General features: G+C 40.8%; 1 protein-coding gene across 2 annotated transcripts in view; it reads left to right on the plus strand.

Annotated features, from left to right (window-relative positions):
• SETBP1 (SET binding protein 1) overlaps positions 1-23608 on the plus strand; it is a 480012-nt gene that overhangs the window by 322411 nt on the left and 133993 nt on the right. For both annotated transcript variants that reach the window (XM_027868892.1, XM_027868893.1), the window contains exon 5: positions 9495-12975. In XM_027868892.1, coding sequence (XP_027724693.1) covers positions 9495-12975 — 3481 coding nt within the window. The remainder of the gene's footprint in view (positions 1-9494; positions 12976-23608) is intronic.

The raw sequence follows: 23608 nt of genomic DNA on the forward strand, positions 1-23608 counted from the left end.
GCTTTTGTATTCCTGGTGTTAGAACCCAGACTGAACTGGGAAATTATCCTTTCCAGCATCTTGAATTCCCTAGAAGGAACCCTTGTAGACTATTAGGGAAGCCTGAGTACCTGGGGCTCGCTTTTTTGCCTGTAAAATATGGGAATCGGACTGTGTGATCTCTGAGGTCACTTGTAGCAGTAATTCAACTTAGCAACATCTACCAAGTGTCAGCTAATGGCAGAGCTCGAATATTCTGTAAATGAATCATATGCCTCACAGTCTGAGACAAGACTTGGGTGCCAAGGCTTCTTCTAGTCCTAGCTCTGCTAATTTGCCTTTTGACTTGTTCCAGTTAATTGCCTCTATATGTCAAATGGGAGTTTGGATTAGGTAATATCTAAGGTCTCCTCCATCTCTAACGTGTTCTGATTCTAAGAAGGCCCTGAGGATTATATAGTATTAAATGTAATTCAGTGGAAAGAGCACTGGATTTGGAGTCGGGGTCTTAATAGGAATACCAACTCTGCTAATGTGACCTGCGTGACCCTAGTTGAGTCACTTCACTTAGACTCTGAGGAGGTTGGACTCGATGACCTCTGAAATTTTTTGTAATTCTTATAACCCCATGGAAAGTGACACAAGTATCACAGCAGCCATTTACGACCTTGGAAAACTCTTTTGTTGTAGCAATGGTCTTAAATTTGTAGATGAGTGAGTTTCAGAATAAGAAATAGTTTATACTTATTTTTCTTTTTTCTTTATTATGAGTAATGGATCTCTGGGAAGAGGAGGGAGACAGATTGGGAGATAAAGATGATGCAAAAACAGAAGATTTAAGTAATATATTTTTTAAAGGAGTATGGTCCACCTATAGGCAACTAAGTAGCACAGTGGATAGATCCCTGGGCCTGCAGTCAAGAAGATCTAAGTTAAAAGCTGGCCTCAGATAATTATTAGCTGTGTGACCATGGGCAAGTCACTTTACCTCTGTCTGACTCAGTTTCCCCAACTCTAAATAGAGATAATAATAGCACCTTCCTCCCAGAGTTGTTGTGAGGATCAAATGAAATTAGTATTTGTATTAGCACAGTTTCTGGTACATAGTAGTCACTGAATAAATGTTTGTTCCCTACCTCCCTTCGCTTCCCATCTTTCATATTCTTTACACATGTTTTGCTTCCCCTATAAAACTTATTACATACAATTAGATGAAGTAATCTTTGGCAATGGCAGAGATAATTTAAAAAATCTCCCCTAGAAAATATTATATAGTTTTCTGACATCCATTAGGTTTTTTCCCCCATCAAGTAAAAGTCTATAATTCCTTTAGTCTAACTTTCCTTTAGGAGAACCTGGATTTTCAGACTGGATACATTGGAACAAAAGTTATTCCTTTTCAATAAAATAATCAACAAACATTTATTTTATTGGCTTCTATGAGCTAGGCATTGTGCTAGATACAAAGATCAAAATGAAACAGTCCTTACTCTCAAGGAGCATACATTCTATTAGGAGAAATAACATGCTTGTACAGATGCCCTTGTTTATATATAAAAATATATATGTATATGTATATATATACATATACACATACACATGTATACACATGCGTATATATACATGTTCAGAGATGATCACATACATGTACATTTCTACATAGTATTGCGTGAACATATATATGAAGTAGATGCAAAATAAATGCATGATGATTTTGGGGCTGGAGAAGACACTAATATCTTGGGGCTCAGGAAAGAAAAGCTCAGGTGGAAAGTGGGAAGGTGGAGATTAACTGACCCTTGAGGAAGCCTTGGGGATCATAAAGGGCAAAAGAGTGGAGCAGATGCATTCTGGGAGTGGGAAATGGTCAGTACAAAAGTGGGAAGAGGGGGGATTTACCACAGGCATCCTGGAAATAGTAAATTTCACTAGTGCTTTTAAAATAGGATTCTGTAAGCTAAAATTTGTTTTATTCTGTGGGCATAAAGGACACATTTATTGCCTTAAAGTACAACCAAATTAAAACATATACTCTAAGCACACACCAGCTGTTAAGGAGTGGTTAAAAAAGCATACAGGGGGTCCATTTATAATTTAAAATTTATTGTGGTTAACACAGAGCATGGAAAATAGTGGAAAAATCTAGTGCACAATCATTTTATGGACCATATTTAAGGATACACTGTGATAAGATGTTAGAAGATAAATGTTCTGTTCACAAGGAGCTCATAACTTAAATGGAAAAAAATAGAAATAAAAGCTAACAAAAATCGCAAAATGAAAATCCAAAAAGATGAGGATAATATTTCTATTCTTACTATTCTTCTTACCTGCACCCACACTCTGGCCTGACCCCACATCTCACTTCTTTTTTCACACTTTTCAACTTCATCTCTCTCCATAGAGTAAGTGCTCAGTTCTCAAGGCAGGATATATTGGAACTGACAGCCTTGCCGCCATGTATATAATACGTCCTAGTTGACAGATAGAGAAATAGGATTTTGTGAAGTACAACTAGATACCGCCATCAGCCAGGACTTGTGAGGAGCCATGCTTCCTCTGACCCCATTGAAAGCCATTCTCCTCCTTTCTGTCTCTTTCCCTCTTCTCTTCCCATCTGACTGGAGGGTTTAAAGGACCATTTCCCTGCTATTACTCCTGTTCGTTTGTTGTGCTTCTCTTTTGTCCACCGTGCCCTTTGATTGTAGTGCTCTCTCAGCAGGGCAAATTGAAGCGGAGACATTAGGAACAATGGGATCAGGCAGTGATCCAGATGGATACACTGAGAACCAATACACTTAACTGCATTACTTTCCGCTGATCTGCTAGTTCTTTTAAGTAACCAGGCCCACCTATCAAATGCAGGCAGTGAAATCCAACCTGCTTACAATCACATAGTCTTTGTCAAAGGAAGAATTAACCGGAAAGTGAAATAATTAGGAGGTGGGGAAGAGTTAATATTGCATTGGAAGAAGAAATTTCTTATGAGGGTAATAGATCATTAAACGCCTAGCAAGCTTTTTTACCCAAAGTCTAACAATTTTAAGCTCTGTGTATTGTTATAAACCCTTAGTTGAATGCCAACGTTCCCCCTCTTGGTGATTTATTTTTGTTATCATTCACCCATTCATTCTGCTTGAGTTATAGAGTTCCCCTGGTGTCGTGCTATAGTTCTTATGTGGGAAAAAAAAAAGAATGCCACTTGCATACTCAAATTAAAACCAAGTCAAAACTCAGTGTTCTGGTTGTTAGACTTATCATATGATGTGTCTGATTCATCCCTTTGATACATAGAATGTAAACTCATTGATAGAAGAAATTGCTTAATTTTGGTCTTTATATTCTCAGCATCTAAAAGAGTAGGTAATCAATGAATGCTTGTTGGTTGAATGATAGACAGGTGCACTGACAATCATTGAGCTCCATGGAGCAATGGGGTTGTGAGATCAAAGCCCTCAGGAAGCCTGAAAAACTTCCAGGTGTGGTCTGAACCAGATTAAAATGTAACTGAGACGTCTTTAACAAAATAAATAAAAACACAACACAGCATAGGTAATATTAATTTGTGGTTTCCTAAGTCAAAATGAGCTCCCTACCCATCCACCTCCCCCTTCCAGGCATCTGTTTCTGTTTGAGTTTGACAGCACTGATTTAGGCCAATCCCCACTCAGTGCCTAGGTCATAGGTATAATGTTACAAATAAGTGGTCTTCCAACATCTTTTTGAAGACCTCCAATGAAAGGGAATGAATTACCTTTCAAAACTTAAACATTCTATTGTTGGACAGATCTTATTCTTAGGAAGCTCTTTTTTGTCTACAATTTATTATCTGCTTCTTTGTAAGTTTTGCTTACTGTTCTTATCTGTGTCCTCTAAGACCAAGAAGAACAAGTCTAATCTTGTTTTCTCATAATAACAGCATTGTTGTTGTTCAGTCATGTCTGACTCTTTGTGACCCTGTGAACCATACTGTCCATGGAGTTTTCTTGGAAAAGATACTAGTTTGCCATTTCCTCCTCTAGTGGATTAAGGCAGAGGTTAAGTGCCTTGCCCAAGTCACACAGCTAGTAAGTGTCAGAGGCTGGATTTGAACTCAGGTGTTCTGACTGTAGGCCCAAGGCTGAATCCACTGAGCCATCTAGCTGTGTCAGTAAGCAGGAAATGCGTCCTCAATTCCTTTACCAGTATTTTACATGTGATGGTTTTACATATCCTTTCCATCCTGGTTATCCTTCTTAGTATACATTCTAGTTCATCAGTGTCAATAAATTCTTCCAAACTGGTTAAAAAACAACAATAAATCAATTGATATCATACTGTTTGCCTTTTCAGTAAGTGGGGGAGAGTAAGAGAGAGGGAGAGACTTTCAAACTCAAAAGTTTTTAAAAAAAGAACATTGAAAACAATTAAAAATAATAATAAAAAAAGTAGTTTACCATTCGAATTATATTCCCTTGCTCTGTTTGCTTTATAATTTTTCTTTAGATGTTGTATATTTTTTCCCCCAGTTTGTAAGTTAGGCAAGGACAAGGGACTTGAGTTGCATATGCTATAAGTCAGCCCAATGTCTACCTCCACTCATACTCAATGAAAAGTATAAGACTGCACATATAATAGAATATGAATGTATATTTGCTGATTTACTCACAGTGACTAGCTTAGGTACTGGAAAAATCTATCTCATTGTTATGTTATGTGCAGGTGCCAAGCATACTGAATCATCCCCAATAGAATACGAGAGTACCTTCAGATATAACCAATGACTTTCTAATCTCTAAATCTAATGGCCTTTTTTTTCCAGTCCTCATTCTCCTTGACCTCTCTATAGCATTTAACACTACTTAACATCCACTTCTACAGGATATTTTCTCCTCCCTTAGCATCAAATACTTCATAGTCTTTTGGTTCTTCGGTTACCTTTCCTTCTCAGTCTACTTCACTGATATCTGCTGTTTATCAAGGTTCCATCCTTGGCCATATTCTCTTATTTCTCCATACTTTTTACCTCTCTTAGAAATCTCATAGCTTCCACTACCATTTTTATTGAAGATGCCTCCTACCCTTCTATCTCTAGCCTTACTTCTTTCTCTAATCTAATTCACATCTCCAGTTGTCTACAGGAATTCCTTCTTTCCATGTCATCCAACTTAGCTCATCCCAATCCAAACTTACTTTTACCTTTAGACGTGTTCCTTTTATGTCTTCATTTTGTTAAAGTCACTTTGAACCAAATTTCCTACATTTGAAATCTTCAAGTTTTCCTTAACCATTCCTATCCCTTACATCCTGCATCAATTTCTGTCCATTTTACCTCTGCAGCATCTCCTCCATATTTTCTTTTTCTATTCCCACTGCTACCACCCTCAAATGGACTCAGTGCCCTTCTAGACTATTATAATACCCTCCTTACAAAATTTCCTTCCTCCACTCTCTCTTCTCTGCACCATCCTTTATACTACTGCTAGAATATTCTTCCTTAAATATAAATATGGTCGCTAATAGAAAAAATATTTATTAAACACAACCATACTACGTTTATCCTTGATCCTTTCTCCTTCCAAATTTTCCAGTGCATCATTCCCCATCCTCTCTTAAATGTCTGATCTCTCACTTTATTCACGCAACTAGGTGGTACAATAGGTAACTTAATCCGAAGTTCAAATCCTCTTTCAGACATTGAATAGAAATGTGACTTTGGGCAAGTCAGCTTCACTTTCTTCATCTACAAAAAAAGAGATAATAGTAATATGTTACAGGATTCCTCTAAGGATCAAATGATAATGACAAATATAAAGTGCTTTGCAAATAGTAAAGCACTACATAATAAAAATAGCCAATAAAAGCTAGTTATTATTATTACTGATTTCTTCCTAGCTGCCTAGAAAAAAACCCATGCTTTCCCATCCTTTAAAAAATCCTCACTATAGCTATATTCTATTATCCTATATCTCAAATATCCCTCTCTCAGCCAAACTCCTTGAAAAATTGGTCTACACTGATTGTCTCTACTCTTTTCACTGTCTTCTAAATCCTCTAACATCTGGCTTCATCACTCAGCCAGAACTGTTCTCTCCAAGGTTACCAGTGATCTCTTAATTGCCAAATCTAATGACCTTTTCTTGACCTCCCTGCATGGCCACTCTTTCCTCCTACATATCCCCTCCTTTTGAGGTTTCATTGACTCTTTTCTCTGTTAGTTTTCCTGTTTTCTGTCTGATTCACACCTCTTATTTGATCCTCCTTGTCACATGCCTCAACTGTAGATGTGGCCCAAGGCCCTGTCTCAAGCTTCCCTTCTCTACCATCTCTTTTTTGGTGATTTCATTAGTTCTCATGGGTTTAATTATCGTCTCTCTGCGAATGACTCCCAGATCTCTACAGCCTACTGTAGTCTGTCTCTTGAGCTGAGTAATATATCCCCAGATGCCTGTTTTGGACATTTCAAATTCAGTGATGTTTAGGGTTTTCAAATTCAACATATTCAAAACAGAAAGCATTATATTTCCCCCCAAGCCCACTCCCATTCCAAAGGTTCTTATTTCTGTAGAAAACACCCCAAGCTTTTTTGTCACTCATGTTCAAAAGGTCAACCTCATCAATTCCTCACCCTCCATTCACTCCACATATCCAAGCAGTTGTCAATTCTACTGGCACAACACATCCCACCCCTGTGCCTTTCCACTCACATGGCCACCATGTTATTTCATTCTCTCATCCCCTCTTGCATGAATCATTACAAGTAGCCTTCTAGCTGGTCTGTCTGCTAAAAGTCTCACTTCTCAAAATCATCCTCCACAAAGTGGCCAGAGCAATATCGATAAAGCATGGGTTTAACCAAGCAAGTCATTCTGACGCTCAGTCAGCTCTATTGCCTTCCTTTTGTCACCAGAATGAAAAAACAGATTCCTATATTTAATGCATTGAAACACCTTCACGTTCTGACTCCAGCCTACTCCCTTTACTTTACTACTTTACAGCCTACTTTATTCCCTTTCATGCTTTCAATAATCCAGCCATGCTGGATTCCTTAGTTTTATTCTCACCACACCATATTCTGCCTTCATGTCTTTGTACTAGCTGTGTCTGATGCCTAGAATCCACCCTCTCCTCCTCTCTGCCTCTTACAGCACCCAGCTTCCTTCAAAGCACAGCTCAGCTTCCATTCATCTCCTTTTATTGTTGTTAGTTCATGTCTGACTCTTTCTGACCTCATTTGGGGTTTTCTTGGAAAAGATACTGGATTGGTTTGCCGTTTCCTTCTCTAGCTCATTTTACAGTTGAGGAAAATGAGGCCAACAAGATTAAGTGACTTGTCCAGGGTCACATAGCTAGTAAGTATCAGAGACCAGATTTGAACACATGAAGGTGAGTCTTCCTGACTATAAGCTCAGCACTGTATCCACTGTGCCATCATTCATCTCCTACATGAGGCCTTTCCTGGTATCTCCTGCTGCTACTGCCCCCACCCTCCAAAGAAAATCAACTTGTATTTACTTTGTGTTTATTTTTATTTTCTTGTATTTGTATTTGTTGCTTATGGTGGTAGAATGTTTGCTCCTTAAGGTCAGTGACAGTTTTGTTTTGGGGTATCTACAGTACCTCCAATAATGCCTTGCACAGAGTAGAGACTTTATAAATCCTTCTGGACTGATTGACCGTACCTCTATACACACCCAGATATGAAAGCATATTATTCAAAAACTATTACCTTGGCTCTATCCCATGGGACACAGAAGAGATCACAAAAATTTGAGTAAAATTTTAAGCTTTGATAGCTTAACATATATAACATGAACCTCAAAAGGTTAGCAGCCCAGACACTCCTAACATTTTAACTTTTCAATGTGATTAACCATAATTTGATTGAAACATTCTTGCCAAGGTTTTTGTTCCAATAGGTAGTTTTGGTATCTTCCCAAATTGAGAGTTGTCTCCCATTAGGGCTTCTTCTCCTGCCCTGACTTGTTTTTTTTTTTTTTTTTCCTTTTCAGTGCTGTCCATTCTAGCCAAAATGTACTCCTCTGATCTTAGCATCAGTTTCCTCACCTGTAAAATGAGGGTATTGTAGTAGAAAAACATTCAAGTACTTACCAGGACCTTCAATCTTTGATCCTGTGATCACTTCTTAATTGATTAATTTCTTAATTTAATTCTTAAATCTTTGATCCTTTGATCATTTCTTGAACCTATCTACATTTTCAGTCCCCCACTTTGGGGGACATACATTCTTTAAATTTTCTACTAACAATCTAAAATCAAGTTTTGTTATTGTTGTTGTTTTAAGTATGTGTGTGTCTTTAATGTGAGCTTTAAAAGCTGCCTATTGGTTCTGGTGTTGGTGAACCTGATGAACGAGTCTGCATTCACTCACTCTATCATATTGATTCTGTTTTCCCCACCCTTAAATGCTCAACTGACCTCTATCCTTTCCAGCTAAAGAATTCCAAGAAAGCTTCTGAAGTCGAAGTGATTTAGTCAGGAATAGGCTTGGAATGAAGACGAGTTGGCAAAATTCCAAGGCAGTATCCCAAGAGGGATATTGATTTTCCTAGAATAGTCCATTCCCAGGGTGTGCCTCAGAAAATGAAGAACCCCCTGTGGTACTATAAGAAATTGTCTTAAGAGGTTAAAGGATCCCCATTAGAAGTAAATTACAGTAATTATTTTTCTTAGCAAAAAATATAATTATTAATGTTAATAGCTTATAGAGGGCATTACCATTTACAGCACCCTATGGGGGTGGGGTATAGGTCCTAAAAATAAAATCATATGCTGCAATGATGGGTGGTTGGAAAGGCCCATTCTCTCTCATCTTATCATTTCTTTTCTATCCTCTAATGGTTCCCCGTTCCATGAATGGCAGACCTTTTTTGTGTTTCTAGCCTTCAGATCTTAGAATTTCTTCTGCACTCTCCCACAGAGAGTATTTACTTCATGAGTTGTGATAGCACTTCGGTGAAATGTGAATAATGTTATAATCTACAAAATATCAAGGAAAAATTGAAGAGGGGAGAGAAGTACATTTTTTAGGAGGAGGTTGGAGAGGGAGTAGGGAGGCATCATGGTAGAGTGGAAAGAAACATAAGCTAAGAGTCAGAAAACCCAGGCTCTAGTCCCTGCTTTGCTATTAAACAGCAGTGTGACCTTGGGCAAAGAGACTCCTTTCACCTGGGCTTCCTCATCTGTAAAATGAAGTAGTTTGTGCTTAATGCCTTTTAAAGTCCATTTCAGCCCTAACATTCTATGATTCTAATTTTAAACTTAAAGTAGTTAGACTATGATTCTATTTTATTTGAAAGCAGGGCCTTGAGATTAGACCTCATTTAAGGTTCATTTGAGAACAATGTTAATATAGTTTTATCACTGCAGTTTAAGGAACCCTTATAAAATGGCTTGGAGTTAGAAGTTGTTAAAGTAGTCATTTGCCTCTAACTTTCAGATAATTAAGAGCCTCAACATTAACTTTGTTAATGGCACCAATGTACTCATCCCCCTCCTCCTTCTCTTTCTCTCAGGTTTATGAGAGGCCACAGAAACACTCAACCCTCCACTATGATCCCAGCCTCCAACAGGACTTTACTGGAGACACCTTAAAACCAAAGCACCAGCAAAAAGGCAGCAGCCAGAGCCACATAGATTGGTCTGCCAGCTCGGATAATGGTCCGACCACTCAGAATTGCTTCATTGGGACGGAGTCTAGTCGAGAAACTCCAGGCTCCACCAAAATTCCAACCCTTGAGCCTGTGGCTTCCTTTGCCAAGTCCCAAGGGAAGAAAGGTAGTGTGAGCAGCACATGGAGTCAGTTGTCCAGCAGCAGCAAAGATCTGCTTTTGGGTAATGTGGTCCCAGCTCCAAGCAGCGTCAATTCACCAGCCCAGACCACCAGCTCAGCTGAGTGCAATGGACTCCCATCCTTAGTAGATCAAGATGGAGGAGGATCAATGGAGCCCCCAGATCCCCCTACTGCAAACAGCAAGAAAAAGTCAAGTAAAAAAGACTTAATAAATCAAACCATACAAAACTCAGACCTGGACTGGGTCAAGAATGCCCAAAAAGCATTTGAGACCAAAACTCACGATAACTTGGAAGGGAAAAAGGAAGGCTATTCCACAGATAACATCCAAGAGGTGTCACCAGCCAGGCAAAATGTGAGTCCCATCAGTAATCCTGAAAATGATACGAATCATGTCCGGATCACTATTCCCATCAAGACTCCAACCCTAGATCCACCTAGCCATAAAAGGAAGAAGAGGCAGTCTGTGAAAACAATGGTGGAAAAAATCATACCAGAGAAAGCCTTGGCTTCTGGAATCCCCATGAGCAGTGAAGTAGCTAGCAGGATGCTCTCTCATCCCGAAGGAAGTAAGAAAGATCCTCGCACTACCAAGCTTGCTAAAATGATGGAGAATGAGCCCTCTTCGGTTGTGCTGGAAGGTGTTGTAAGTGCGGAGAAGGTTCTCTCAAGTAATGCGGCCAGACTGCGAAAAACCCCCCTGCTCATGACTCCTCCGCCATGCACAGATCCACCCCTCTCAAGCAAGCTGCCAGAAATTCAGCACCCTAAATTTGCAGCAAAGCGGAGGTGGACTTGCAGCAAACCAAAACCCACCAGTATGCTGCGGGAGTCAGCCGTGGCCACTTCTGAAAAACTCATGGTGGAGCCACCTTCCGCATATCCTATCACACCATCTAGTCCTCTGTACACAAACACAGACAGTCTCACTGTGATCACACCAGTCAAAAAGAAGAGGGGACGGCCAAAGAAACAACCTCTCCTCACCGTTGAGACAATCCACGAGGGGACTTCCACCAGCCCCGTCAGCCCAATCAGCCGGGAATTCCCTGGCACTAAGAAGAGGAAGAGAAGACGCAATTTAGCCAAACTGGCCCAGCTAGTGCCAGGAGAGGAAAAATCTATGAGCGAGATGAAATTCCACAAAAAAGTTGGAAAGCTTGGTGTACTGGACAAGAAGACCATCAAGACCATCAACAAGATGAAGACTCTTAAAAGGAAAAACATCTTGAATCAGATCTTGTCCTGCTCCAGCAGCATTGCCCTGAAGGCAAAAGTACCGCCCCAGACCAATCCTGGGGGAGCAGCCATTGACAGCAGACTGGGGAAGCAGATCAATGTCAGCAAGAGAGGGACCATCTACATTGGCAAAAAGAGGGGCAGAAAACCTAGGGCAGAGCTGCAGCCCCCATCTGAAGAACCTAAGACAGCCATCAAGCACCCAAGGCCTGTTTCTAGCCAGCCGGATATTCCAGCCGTGCCTTCCAACTTTCAGTCACTTGTGGCATCTTCACCAGCAGCTATGCACCCACTTTCCACGCAGTTAGTCGGGTCTAATGGCAACCTGAGCCCCGCCAGCACTGAAATCAATTTTTCAGAGTTGAAAACTATGCCAAATCTTCAGCCCATCGGTGCTCTTCCTACCAAAACCCAGAAAGGATTACACAGTGGAACCTGGAAGCTGTCACCTCCCAGGTTGATGGCCAACTCACCTTCACACCTGTGTGAGATTGGGTCCCTGAAGGAAATCACACTGTCCCCTGTCAGCGAGTCACATAGCGAGGAGACAATCCCTAGTGACAGTGGCATTGGGACGGACAACAACAGCACATCTGATCAAGCCGAGAAGAGTTCAGAATCCCGCCGGCGGTACTCTTTTGACTTCTGCTCTTTGGACAATCCGGAGGCCATTCCATCTGACACCAGCACAAAGAACCGACATGGCCACCGGCAGAAGCATCTCATCGTGGACAATTTCCTCGCCCACGAAAGCATCAAGAAGCCAAAGCACAAGCGGAAAAGAAAAAGCCTGCAGAACCGTGACAACCTCCAGTTCCTTGCGGACCTAGAAGAACTCATCAGCAAGTTCCAGATGTTCAGGATCTCCCACCGGAGTTACACATTCTATCATGAGAACCCATATCCCAGTATTTTTAGAATCAACTTTGATCACTATTACCCGGTGCCATATATACAGTATGACCCCTTGCTCTATCTTCGAAGGACCTCAGACATGAAGTCCAAGAAGAAGCGTGGTAGGCCTGCCAAAACCAATGACACCATGACAAAGGTGCCTTTTTTACAGGGGTTCAGCTACCCTATCCCCAGTGGAAGTTACTATGCACCCTATGGAATGCCTTACACATCAATGCCTATGATGAACCTTGGTTATTACGGTCAGTACCCAGCTCCTTTGTACCTATCTCACACTCTTGGCACAGCTTCACCATTTATGAGGCCGACAGTGCCGCCACCCCAGTTCCATGCAAGCTCCCATGTGAAGATGTCCAGTACTGCCAGGCACAAAGCAAAGCATGGGGTGCATCTGCAGACACCTGTGGGCATGGGCCTTGGAGACCTACAGCCCTCTCTCAATCCTCCAAAGGTGGGTAGTGCTGGGTTGTCCAGTGGTCGCCTCCACAAAAGGAAACACAAACACAAACACAAGCACAAGGAGGACCGAATCCTGGGGACCCATGATGACCTGAGCGGTCTCTTTGCAGGCAAGTCCACGAGCTTCTCTAGCCATGTCTTGAGCGAGCGGTTGAGCAGCGCTGACAAAGACCTCTCCATGGTGGGCGAGAAGAGTAGGCATAAGGAGAAACAGAAACACCAACACAATGAGGTCAGCCACAAAGCTTCTAAGAACAACTTTGAGGTTGACACCCTGTCGACCCTGTCGCTCTCTGATGCCCAACAGTGGACGCAGGTGAAGGAAAAAGGAGACATTAGTGGAGACCCTGCTGACCCCTGTACAAAGAAGTTCTCCAGTGGCAGCAGTGGAGAGAGCAGCAGCAGCACGAGGTCAGAGACCTTGGATGTGTTTGGCAACATGAACCCATTGAATGACAAGTGGGACAGTGAAGTGAGTGGGAGTAAAAGAAGGAGCTTTGAAGGTTTTGGAACTTACAGGGAAAAGGACATCCAAGCCTTCAGGATGAACCGAAAGGAAAGAAGCACCTATGACTCCTCAGTGTCTCCAGGTAAGTCCACGGCTCAGCACTGACTATTCTAAATGAAGGCGATATTGCCTGCCACAGAGATCCTATTTAAAGTTTAAGTCGATTCCTTACTTCCTAGGCTTTGGACATTAGAATTTCATCATCTTCACCTTTTTTATGTTCACTAGTCAAAGTGTTGGAATCAAATGAAAACAGTTTCCTCTTACAGTTGGTTTAGTGACTACATAGCATTTCTTTCCATGGTTTGTTAAGCTTCCATATACTCCCCTGTATCCTCTGTTTGTTTTCTTAGAAAATTATTTGAGGTCCATGAGCCTCCAGTAGCTGTCAAATTCTTAATTGCAAAAATCATTGGCATCTTTGCTTTCTTATCAGAGATGAAAGAAAGATGCGAGAGATATGGCTAGGTAGCGTGTATTGTCATTGGTGAGAGCAGAAAGAGAAATCCTTAAGAAAAACCTATAGGTTTCTCTATGAGATCCTCAAAATGTCACAGCTCCTATTATCCTAGCAAAGAGCATAGAATTAACTTGAGATGTCTCCTTCCAAAGGTGGGACCCCACTCAGGGATTCTCAGCAGGTTAATTTTGATCAACCAGCAAGTCACAGACCTCAACCTAGTGAGATCATGGCTTTAGCTCTTAAACACAGGACTTTTCTTTTACTTCTCAGTTATTAAAAATGGTGGTAAGACTCAAGGAAGATAGGGAAGCTGGAGAGTAACAGCATCCTCTCTCCGTGGAGCCTGTCTGCATTTAAAATGCTGGCTTCAGAGAGCCACAGCAAGGGACTAAGGCTCACAGCTCCCCTGCATCTCTAGTATTTTTAGGCTCTAGGGAGAGAGCATGGCTAAGGGACAGAGAGGTGTGTGTATGTGACAATGCCATAACTCCTTTCAACACAGTACGGTGGAAAGAGTGTTGGCTTTGGAGTCAGAGGACTTCAAAGGGTTCAAATCCTATCCCTGTCACATACACGCTGAGTGACCTGACTTAAACTTTCTTGGTATTGGTTTCCTCATCTGTAAAATTAGAGGACTGGGCTAAATGGCCTTCACGTTCCTTTCCAGCACAGAATCTATGATTGGGTGAACCCTTTTTTATCCTGAGGGCATTTCCACTGGGGAGTTGATGTGTCATACCAGCAGTATTCATCACATCCCCTTCCTGCTACCTGTGGCTTCCTAGCAGTACCAAAGAGTGTTTTGTCATTATCCCCTTCCCCCACATTCCATCACCAAACCTTCACACACCCACGAGGCTCCCACTTTCCTGCCAGTATCCCCCACAAACCACTGGATGGGATATACAGCTTCCAATGAAGAGCCAAGTAAGTAGCTCCTTAACACATAAAAAGTACGGGATCCCTGCCTTAAGTGTCAAGAGAGTTATAAAACCACAGTAATATACAGTTCTTTACCCCAAAGCTTAGAATTAAAGGGCCTTCCTCCCATGGCTGAAATGCAGAAGGATTGGGGGAGGATACAAATCCCTTAGGCCTGCAAGGGCTTTCTTATCCATTCCATTCTCATATTCCTCCTCAGGAATGAATAATTATAGGAGGTGGGAGCTGTCCATTATTGAATAATTAGATACATTTTCCAGGCTAGCAGATTTCAGAGAAAAATACAGTTATTAGTTAAGAGTCATCATTTAAGGAAAGTTCATATTTCCCCTTCAAACCTCTACCCTAATATCCAGCATGGGATTTGTTATGGTGGTGGTCTCTTGGGTTAATGAAGTCAGATTACCATTCCTGTCCTTTTTGGATATGCTGTGGGAGATAAATGATCTAAACTTGATTCCCCCTTACCCACCCACCCAAAGTCATTTGGCAAATCTGTCTTTCATTTTCATTGGCCTTTCTTATCTGGGTGGTGAAGCCTACCCTGCGAAAGGAGTTAAATTAACCGTAAGCCCAAGGCATGTTCCTGATTTCCCTTTCAGCCTGGTAGAGCTGAACCTTGGGACTTCACCTAGCCAGGGGCAGAGTTGGTTCTCATTTCTGCATTTTCTGAGCTTTAGTTCAATGGAAAACACTGTCACGGTTTCACTCAGAAGAATCAACAAACAAGAAGCATAACTTATCAGAAAATAAGAGAGTTATTTCAGGGCAGCCAAGGGGGGCCTGTCACCATGATCACATTAAAGAAACAATCTGATTAATATTTTCCTAAACCAGACTGTATTATTCTGGGGCTGTTTGAGCTTCAATAAATTGCCCAGTTACCAGACTTGGCTCCTGTCATTTCTAGGGGCTCACAGTTGGCTCCATTCTTGCCATAACACTTTCCTTGTATTTTAATTTGTATAGCTGTGGTGACATTTTTGTCCAGAGTACTTTCACATCTGTTTTCTCCCATGATCCTCACACCTGCCCAGTGAGGCAGAAAAGCAATGTGGATAGTGGAAAGATCATAGGCTTGGGAATCATGAGGCCTTCGTTCTGGTTTCTGCTCTTCAATTATTAATTATTTTAATTAAATGATTATTTATTAAATTATTCGTAGACATCATAGCATAGTGGTTAGAGCTCTGCAGTTGTCATAAGAAGGGCCTGGGTTTCAATCTCACCTGAAATATTCACTAGCTGCTCAAACCTGAGCAAATTGCTTAAATTTTCTGAGTCACATTTTCCTCCTCTATAAAAACATCACCTGTCCCACAGGATTGTTGTGAGGCTCATCGAGATAACATATCCAAAGTACTTCTCAGAAGTTAAGATGCTATATAAATGCCAGCAAGATTATTACTGTTAGCTGTGTGACCTTGGCAAAGGCTCTTCACTTTTCTAGGCCTTAGATTCTTTCCCTGTAAAATGAGAGGTTGTGACGAAGTGACTCCCAGGGTCCCACTCTTGCTCTCAAGCTCTATGAGTTTTTATTCCTATTTTACCCCCTAAGGAAACTGAGGCCTAAACAGTTGATATGACTTGACCAATGTCAAAAAATCCATCAGTAACAAAACCAGCACCACGAAGAATCAAGGTCTCCTGACTTCTAAGCCAGTCTTCTTTCCAATGTCTGTTCCTTTCAAAAACATATTCAACCATCAAATTACTAGTCTTCCCCTAAGGTGGCTGAACAGTGATTATACGACTGATCAAGAGAAGTAGAGTAATTAAGAAGACATTCTGTTACTTAATTCAAAACCAGTGTAGAACCATTCTGTACAGCCTAATCTTCTCTAAATGTCAACCCGTTAATGTCTCCAGTGATGGGTCTTCTATTCCTTTCCTTACTGAGATTCAGTTTGCGAAGTATTTGTGAAATATTTAACTATGTGTACAACACTGGCTTAAGTGAGTATATTGCCCATGTTTTAGTAGATGTTGTTGACAGCCTCTTGAGAACTGAGCTATTTTTTCTTTCCATGATTATCTCATTGGAATAAAGAGAGACTTGATTCATTGATGCCCTCATTTCCACTTCTTGCCTTCATCCTTGGTTGCTCCTAAACATTCTTTTGCATCCAGAGCATCAGAGAATGGCCTTTAATACAGCCTGGAACCAGATGTCAGCCATCAAAATGGCTACCCTGGTGACCCAGTAATGCTTGAGGAGAGTTCACCTTAAATGTGATATGTTCCAGTGAGTGCCATCTTTTGATATAGAAGTGAAACAGTTAAGATGAAACTTTAGTTACATAAAGCCATTAAGATCCCTGGATGATTTTATCTGAGTTGAAATTTTTGCCTTGACCAAAGTCTAATGTGGATGAAGATTTCAGATATAAACTGCTTCCCCTTCTCCATCTCCCCCTATTTCAGGGAGATGTGGAGATAGGCTACTCCTCCCCTGCCCTCATCCTTCTGTATCTGAATATTTGTTCTCCCATCAGTCAGTTTCACATTTAAAGCATCGTGAAATTCTACTCTATGAAGGCCTAACTTTTTAAATGAACCAAGAGATGTGTCTGGTTATACCTCTGAGACACTTCTTTGGGACTGGGCTAGTGAAAGACACTGTATAAATGTAAGTCATTATCATTATGGAGAGAGGAATTAGAGACCCCATTTAGCAATAGTAGCAGTTGCACACTTCATTTCCCCTTCAGCAGTCAGAAAATCATTTATTTCCCATCCCTCTGCCCCACCAGATGGCAAAGTTATCTTTCTAGCCATCTCTTATCATATCTGCAGTTCATATTCATTTCCACATACCAACTCTTCCTTCTCCTTTGCTTTCTCCTTGCTTCTTCCTTTTCCTCATCTTCTCTTCTTCCTCTCTCCTGTTTCGAAGGTACTGGCTGTTAGGATTTGTTTGTGTTGTGTGAGCCAAGTACTATGTAGCCATTTATAGAATCAGACTGTGACCAACGAATGAGTAGAGGAGAAAAGAACCTCAGAATCTTAGAGTTCGACTTCAGGGGTCAACTACGTCAACTTTAATTTAAGCCACTACAGGAATCCTCTCCAAAGAATCTCAGAGATTCTGTCGGTGGTTTAGCTCATAGCAGTCAACTTTTTATCACCAGATAAAAATGTGATTAGGAGTATCTTAGAGAAAGCACTCACAAGGATGCAAAAGAGGTTTATTTCAGTCACAATCTTCCTTTTTTCAAATACTGAGTCCCCATGTATCTTAACCAATAATTATGCAAATCTTCCCATGAACATCAGACATTCTGGCTTCTTCAAACTAGTAGAAAGGTAACAAGCTTCTGTCAGATAAGGAAGAAGCATTGGGCATGGTGAATTTACACACATATTAGTGACATGTGGATCTTAAGCAAGGTAGTCATCATCAATATGAAAATGTCCAAGTATTCACTCAGATACATGTGAACTGTAAAATAATACTGAGATATCAGGAGCTCATCAAATGGACCTTGCCTCTGCCTATTGTCAGATCTCATATGATTGGGGGACGGGAGGGAACATCTAAGCAACCATACCAAGGAGAGATTTATCTAGAGGGACAAAAGTCTTGAGAAAGATGGAAACAATATACTCATGAAAACATAATGACTAAAAATGGATGAGAAAAGAAAATAGCAGTCGTCCCCAAAAGTGGAGTTTAATAAAACTAAAGAACAAAAAGAGGAGGAGGAGGAGCACTGACTAAATTTAGCATATTCTATTTTTGTCTACCTTGAAATTCAGGATCTCCAATGGGGGTAAATAAGAGAGTTAGCTCTGCATGCAGTGCCTTTAAGTAGAGTGTACCTGAGGTTTCCAGAGTTTGGGTTCTAATCCATGGTCTGAAATTTAAGAGCTATGCTTTATAACTGGTCAGATCACTTACCTTCTCTTGTCTCAGGTTCCTCATCTTCAAAAAGGGTTTGGAGTAGATGATCTAGTCATGTGAATTTGGTGTAAGGAAAGGCTTCCTGTCAATTTGAGGAATCCACAAGTAGAATGGGTGGCCTCAGGAGGGGTTGGTGTCCTCATCTCCCTAAAGGTTTTTAGTCAGAGGCTGAGTGACTTCTTCTTGGCTGTATTTTACCTGTGATGCTTATTTAGGATCAGTTGGTCTCAATGGTGTCTTAGGACCATTGCATGCCACATCACCTCAGTTTCCTTACTTAGAAAATAAGGTTTGGTCTTAATGATCTCTGAGGTCCTTTCCAGCTCTGACATTCTGTGATTCTTTGGATACAACACAGAATTGTGTGTATGTGTATCTGTGTGTGTGTCTATGTAAAAGGAAATTTGGAAAGAGGACTGGAATGAGAGATATTAAACTATGTGGTCTTATTTTTTTTTACTATAAGCTACTGTGAAAAGGTAAGTATCTCTCTGCCAATAATCTGGTTCCCATGATACCTCTGGAAACTGATATGTAAGACTGAAGATTATTTTTTGTGGACTACTGAAGAAGTCTTTTCCCCCCTTCCTTGTCTTAACTATTGCACATACTTGTTTTATTGAGTCTCTTAAGATTCTACACAAAGGCTTTTTAGAAACCTAGTATTTATCAAATTAAATGTTGTGACCCATAACTTTTTGGGAATTTGAAAAAATTGCATTGTCTTGGCCATGTTGAAGCCAGTGATCAAGAAATTCTACCTTCAGAGCACGGAGTCCCCAGACCATTTATCTTCCCTAGTTTGGCCCAGATTCTCAAGCTCTGCTGAAAGTTTTTATTTAGACCACTACAGGATTGGGGAAGTATGCACATTCTGGATTGGCCGTGCAGAAACTGTGGTTTTGACAGACTTGGCTTGGATATGCAGCTGAGCCATTCTTGGCGAAGAAAAGCAGCAATGCTTACGGCTTCCCAAGAGTGTCCAGTCATGGGGCAGAGATAAGCAAAGGAACGGCTGTGTGGAAGGAAGTCTGGGCACACCGTTCTTCCTCTCCAGAAATTGGCTTTTGGGAGATACTGTGGAAAAGACTTGGAGTGAAGAATCTTCCTCAGGATGAAGCTACATGGGCTGATTTCACCCTACTTGATACTTTTGGCAAACACTGTGCTTCTCCCCAAATAGTACTTAAATGCCAATTGGCTGAAGTTAGAGTGTGGAGAGGGATAAAGAAACAGAAAATCTCATAGACTCTTCCGGCTAGAAGAGGTCACTTAAATCCAACTCACATGTGATTCGGAACATCTTCTGAAATATCCCCAACAACCAGACATCAAACCTCCATTAGAATTACCCCTCCCTCTCCGCAGTGATGGGGAGCTCACCTTTTCACTTTTGGACAGCTGTAATTGTTAGGAAGTTCCCTCTTATGTTGAGGCAGAATCCACGTCCAAGTTATGTTTTGTTCTTCTTTTGTTGCACTTTCTTCTCGTTGAATATCTCTGTGTAAAAGCTTCCTCTTGTGTGTGAGCAGAAGTCAAGTCTGCCCTGGCATAATTACATATAGGCTTCCCAAGAGCTGTGGAGAAACATGTTGTGCTTCAACATGATCAGCATCTGAAGCTGGTTAAGACTCAGTTACAGCCCAATTTCTGTGAAGCATGAACTCCTTTGCCCACTTACAAATGGGTCCGTCTTATTTTTGTACCTTTCTGTGGACCCTATCTTGGCCCATGCAGAAGTGCATAATGAAAGGTGTTTAAAGACACATTCAAGGTGTGGCACTTTGTTTACTTACATTTGGTATAGAGGAGGATATTCTACATCCATCCCCTTTTTCCTTCCCCATCTGCCACTATTCTAATCTATGGGTATGATGCAGTTCATTTACAAAGTTCCAACAAATAGTCTACTGTGCCGATAAAGAAGAGCCCACCCTCACAGAAGTTATAAGTGAATGAATGGGTGCATGGATGTATGTATGGATGAATGAGTGAATAAGGTTTTAAGTGCCTACTATGCAAAGAATTGTGCTAAGCACTAAAGATACAAATAGAAAAGCAAGACAGTCTCACTCTCTAATAAGGAAGACAGTAGTTATTAGAAAGTTTAGCTATGGGTCAAATGGAAAGGCCCAGTGGTCCTAAGGGTATAGGAGCAAAACAGATGGTAATGCATCTAGAATGTCATTTTCATTGAAAAATGTGTGTGAGTGTGGGTATGTGTAATTTCTAATGGTGAACTGTCTGACAGTGCCAATGACACTGGTGGTAAGAACTGCTCCCCACCTCTCCTCCCCCCCCCCAGTGGTCTTCAGGGACTGATAGCTGAGGCAGGTAGCAGAACCTGGGAAACAGTTGCCAGGTCCCATCTCCACAAAGCTTGCTGCCCTGGACAAAGGCTGTGGGGCTAAGTTGGTAGCAGGGTTGCTGGTTCCAACGATGGAGTGGGGAGAAGGGAGAGAATCTCTTCTTTTTTTCCCAGGGATCTTGGATTTTGCTCCCCATCAATGGCAACTGGTCAGCTGTTACTGATGGTGGGTTTGAGAGATCATTTTCCTGTAAGTTTTTCTCCCATCAGTGACTGTGGAGGCTGGGCTGGATTCCTTAATAAAAGTGGAATGTTCAGTTGAAATAGAAAGGGAACATGCAGAGGCTTACAGGACAGTAACTAGGATATAAACAAACAAAAAGTATCAAGGCTTTTTTTTAAAGGAAATGAAAAAATAACCTAATTAGGAAGACAAGTCCTATACACATGAAAAACTAATGAAAGAATAGTACAAGAAGTCTGTGTATTTTCAAAGAGATAAATAACAATCATCTTGTGTAGTAAAGCCTGTATCAAATGAATAGATTGTACTCCTGTAGAAGAAAGGCAGAAATGGAGAAAGGTCCAACCATAAAGATCCAGCAAGTCCTGACACGATGTTGGAATAAGAGAGAGAGGGCCATTGGTTTGGGAAATGTTCATGGCTGGCTGTCTCCAAACATACCTCTTTCACCTGAGCTCATTCGTTCTTGTCTAACATGATCACCCTTTGGAGATGTTTGAAGTGTACTGCTTGTGTTAGTATTTATGCTCTTTAAAACTTTACACTGAGTCAGCTTGGTTTATGCCACTTTCCAAATGGCCTTCCAGTTTCACAGCCTCTTTCCTCCTTGTGCTTTGTAAGCAGTGCAGCTCAGTAACTCACAATCCCCAGTGAGTAGACAAGACAAGGAGGTGGGAAGGTGGAGGTGACAAAAACATTGTGCCTCTGTGGCAGATGGAGAGTCAAAGGGCTTCAGGAGGTGAGAAGTTTCCTTACAAAGAAGTGACACCCCTTACTTGGTACAGAATTTTGTACTTTTCAAAGTGCTTTTCAAAAGGTAGCATGTCTCATTTGATCTCTATAATGACCGTGTGAGGCAAGTAGTATTATTCTTTCTTTGGCAGATGAGAAAACTGACACACAGGTCAAATGACACGTAAGTAGGTAGTGATGGAGTTGTCCCTACAATCTAGGTTTTTCTATACTCTTAGACCAGCATTCTTTCCTTCAAAAAGTGTTTTATTGGTGCTTTTTGTTTTTAATGCCATCTCTTTCCAATATTTGCCCCCCCCCAAAAAAAAAAAAACCTTGTAACAACAACAGCAAATAAAGAAAACACTTGTATTAACCTTGCTTGGTAGCATATGCCCAGTTCTGCACCTGTAGTCCACACTTCTCTACAGAAAGAAGGAAAGTAAATATGTTTTATCACCCCTATTTTTGAATCAGAGTTAGTCTTTGCATTTAAATTCCACTGTTCTTTCTAAGGAGAAAAGTACCACTTCTTGTCCAAACTGTCTTGCAAGTCAGATATGCTCATAACCAAAATTTGGTCTCTACTATTTTTCCAGGATCTTCACCTGTATATTAGGTTGAATATGCTTTGTTTAGAATTTTTAAAAAGCATTTTATATCAAGTGAAGAGTTTTCTCCAGGTGCTCAGCACTGCCCAAAGTGAAGTTGTTTTGATCTTAATGACAGCCAGAGAGGCTAAAGGTCAAAAAAGGATGAGATTGAAGTCAGCAAGAGCATGAAGAGGATGTCAGGGGAGATGTAAGACAGGTTTACTCACTAATCCTGTGATACTAGAACCATAGGAATCTCACAGCTATATGGCACAGAGCTATAGAGCGGTGAGCCTGACATCAGGAAGACCTGAGTTCAAATCTGCCTTGAGACACTTTAGTTGTGTGACCCTGGGCAAGTCACTTAACATCTGTTTGTCTTGGTTTCCTCAGTTGTAAAATGGGGATTATAATATCCTCTAACTTTCAAGGTTGTTGTTAGGAGATAATATTGTAAAGTGCTTAGCATAGTTCCTGACACATAGTTGGTTCTATATACTATTCCCTCTTTCCCTTGCAACTGGAAAGAGGAAATTTTAGGACAAATCTAAATCTTACTGTAAGAGTAAATTTGTGGGAGTATTTATGCTGAAAGAGTAATATCTGACCAGTATAGCACCTCAAAGTTTATAAAATACTTAATATACATCATCTATACACTAGCCCTTTGAAATAATTATTATTATTGTTATTACTATAAGTAAGATTTATATAACATCTTAAAGATTGCAAAGTACTTGAAAAATGTATACTTTTATCCTCATATCAACACCAGGAGGTATATGCTATAATGACCTCTATTATTGTTAGGTCTGACCTGGACAGAGAACCAGCAAAGAAGTTGTGATCAGATGGATAGGATGATCATCAGGAGAGAGCAGTGCTATTAAAACCAACTGGGCAGAGCACATTTAAGAAGTGATCCCTGAGTTCAAATCTAGCCTCAGATACTTGATACTTACTAGCTGTGTGACCCTGGGCAAGTCACTTAACCCCATTGCCTAGCCAAAAAAAAAAAGTGATCAACAATATCTGGCACTGCAGAGAGGTCAAAAAATATCAAGATTGAAAAAAAGGCCATTAGATTCGGTAATGAAGGGATTTGGTAACTTTGGAGAGATAGAATTGGAAACTAGAATGCAGAGGGTTGAGGAGAGAGTGAGAGGAAAGGAAGTGGAGTCAGGTAGTGTAACCTCATATACTCACTAGCTGTATGACCCTGGGCAAGTCACTTCACTCTGCTTGCCTCAGTTTCCTCATCTCATGTGATCCCTACTTCTTGTTTGTTGTGAGGCTCAAATGAGATATTTATAAATCACTTAGCACAGTGCCTGGCACATAGTAGGTGTTTAATAAGTATGTATTAACTAGTGTAGAGGATTTTGTCAAGGAATTTAGCCACAAAGAGTAGGAGAGATGTAAGACATCAGCTAGTGTAGATGACAGGATTAGGTTAAGGCTTTTTAAAAATGAAGGAGACATGAGTATGTTTGTAGACAGCAAGGAAACCACCAAAAGATACAGAGAAT

The sequence above is a fragment of the Vombatus ursinus genome, unplaced genomic scaffold, assembly GCF_900497805.2.
Source record: "Vombatus ursinus unplaced genomic scaffold, bare-nosed wombat genome assembly UNPS02014791.1, whole genome shotgun sequence".
Classification (NCBI taxonomy): domain Eukaryota; kingdom Metazoa; phylum Chordata; class Mammalia; order Diprotodontia; family Vombatidae; genus Vombatus; species Vombatus ursinus.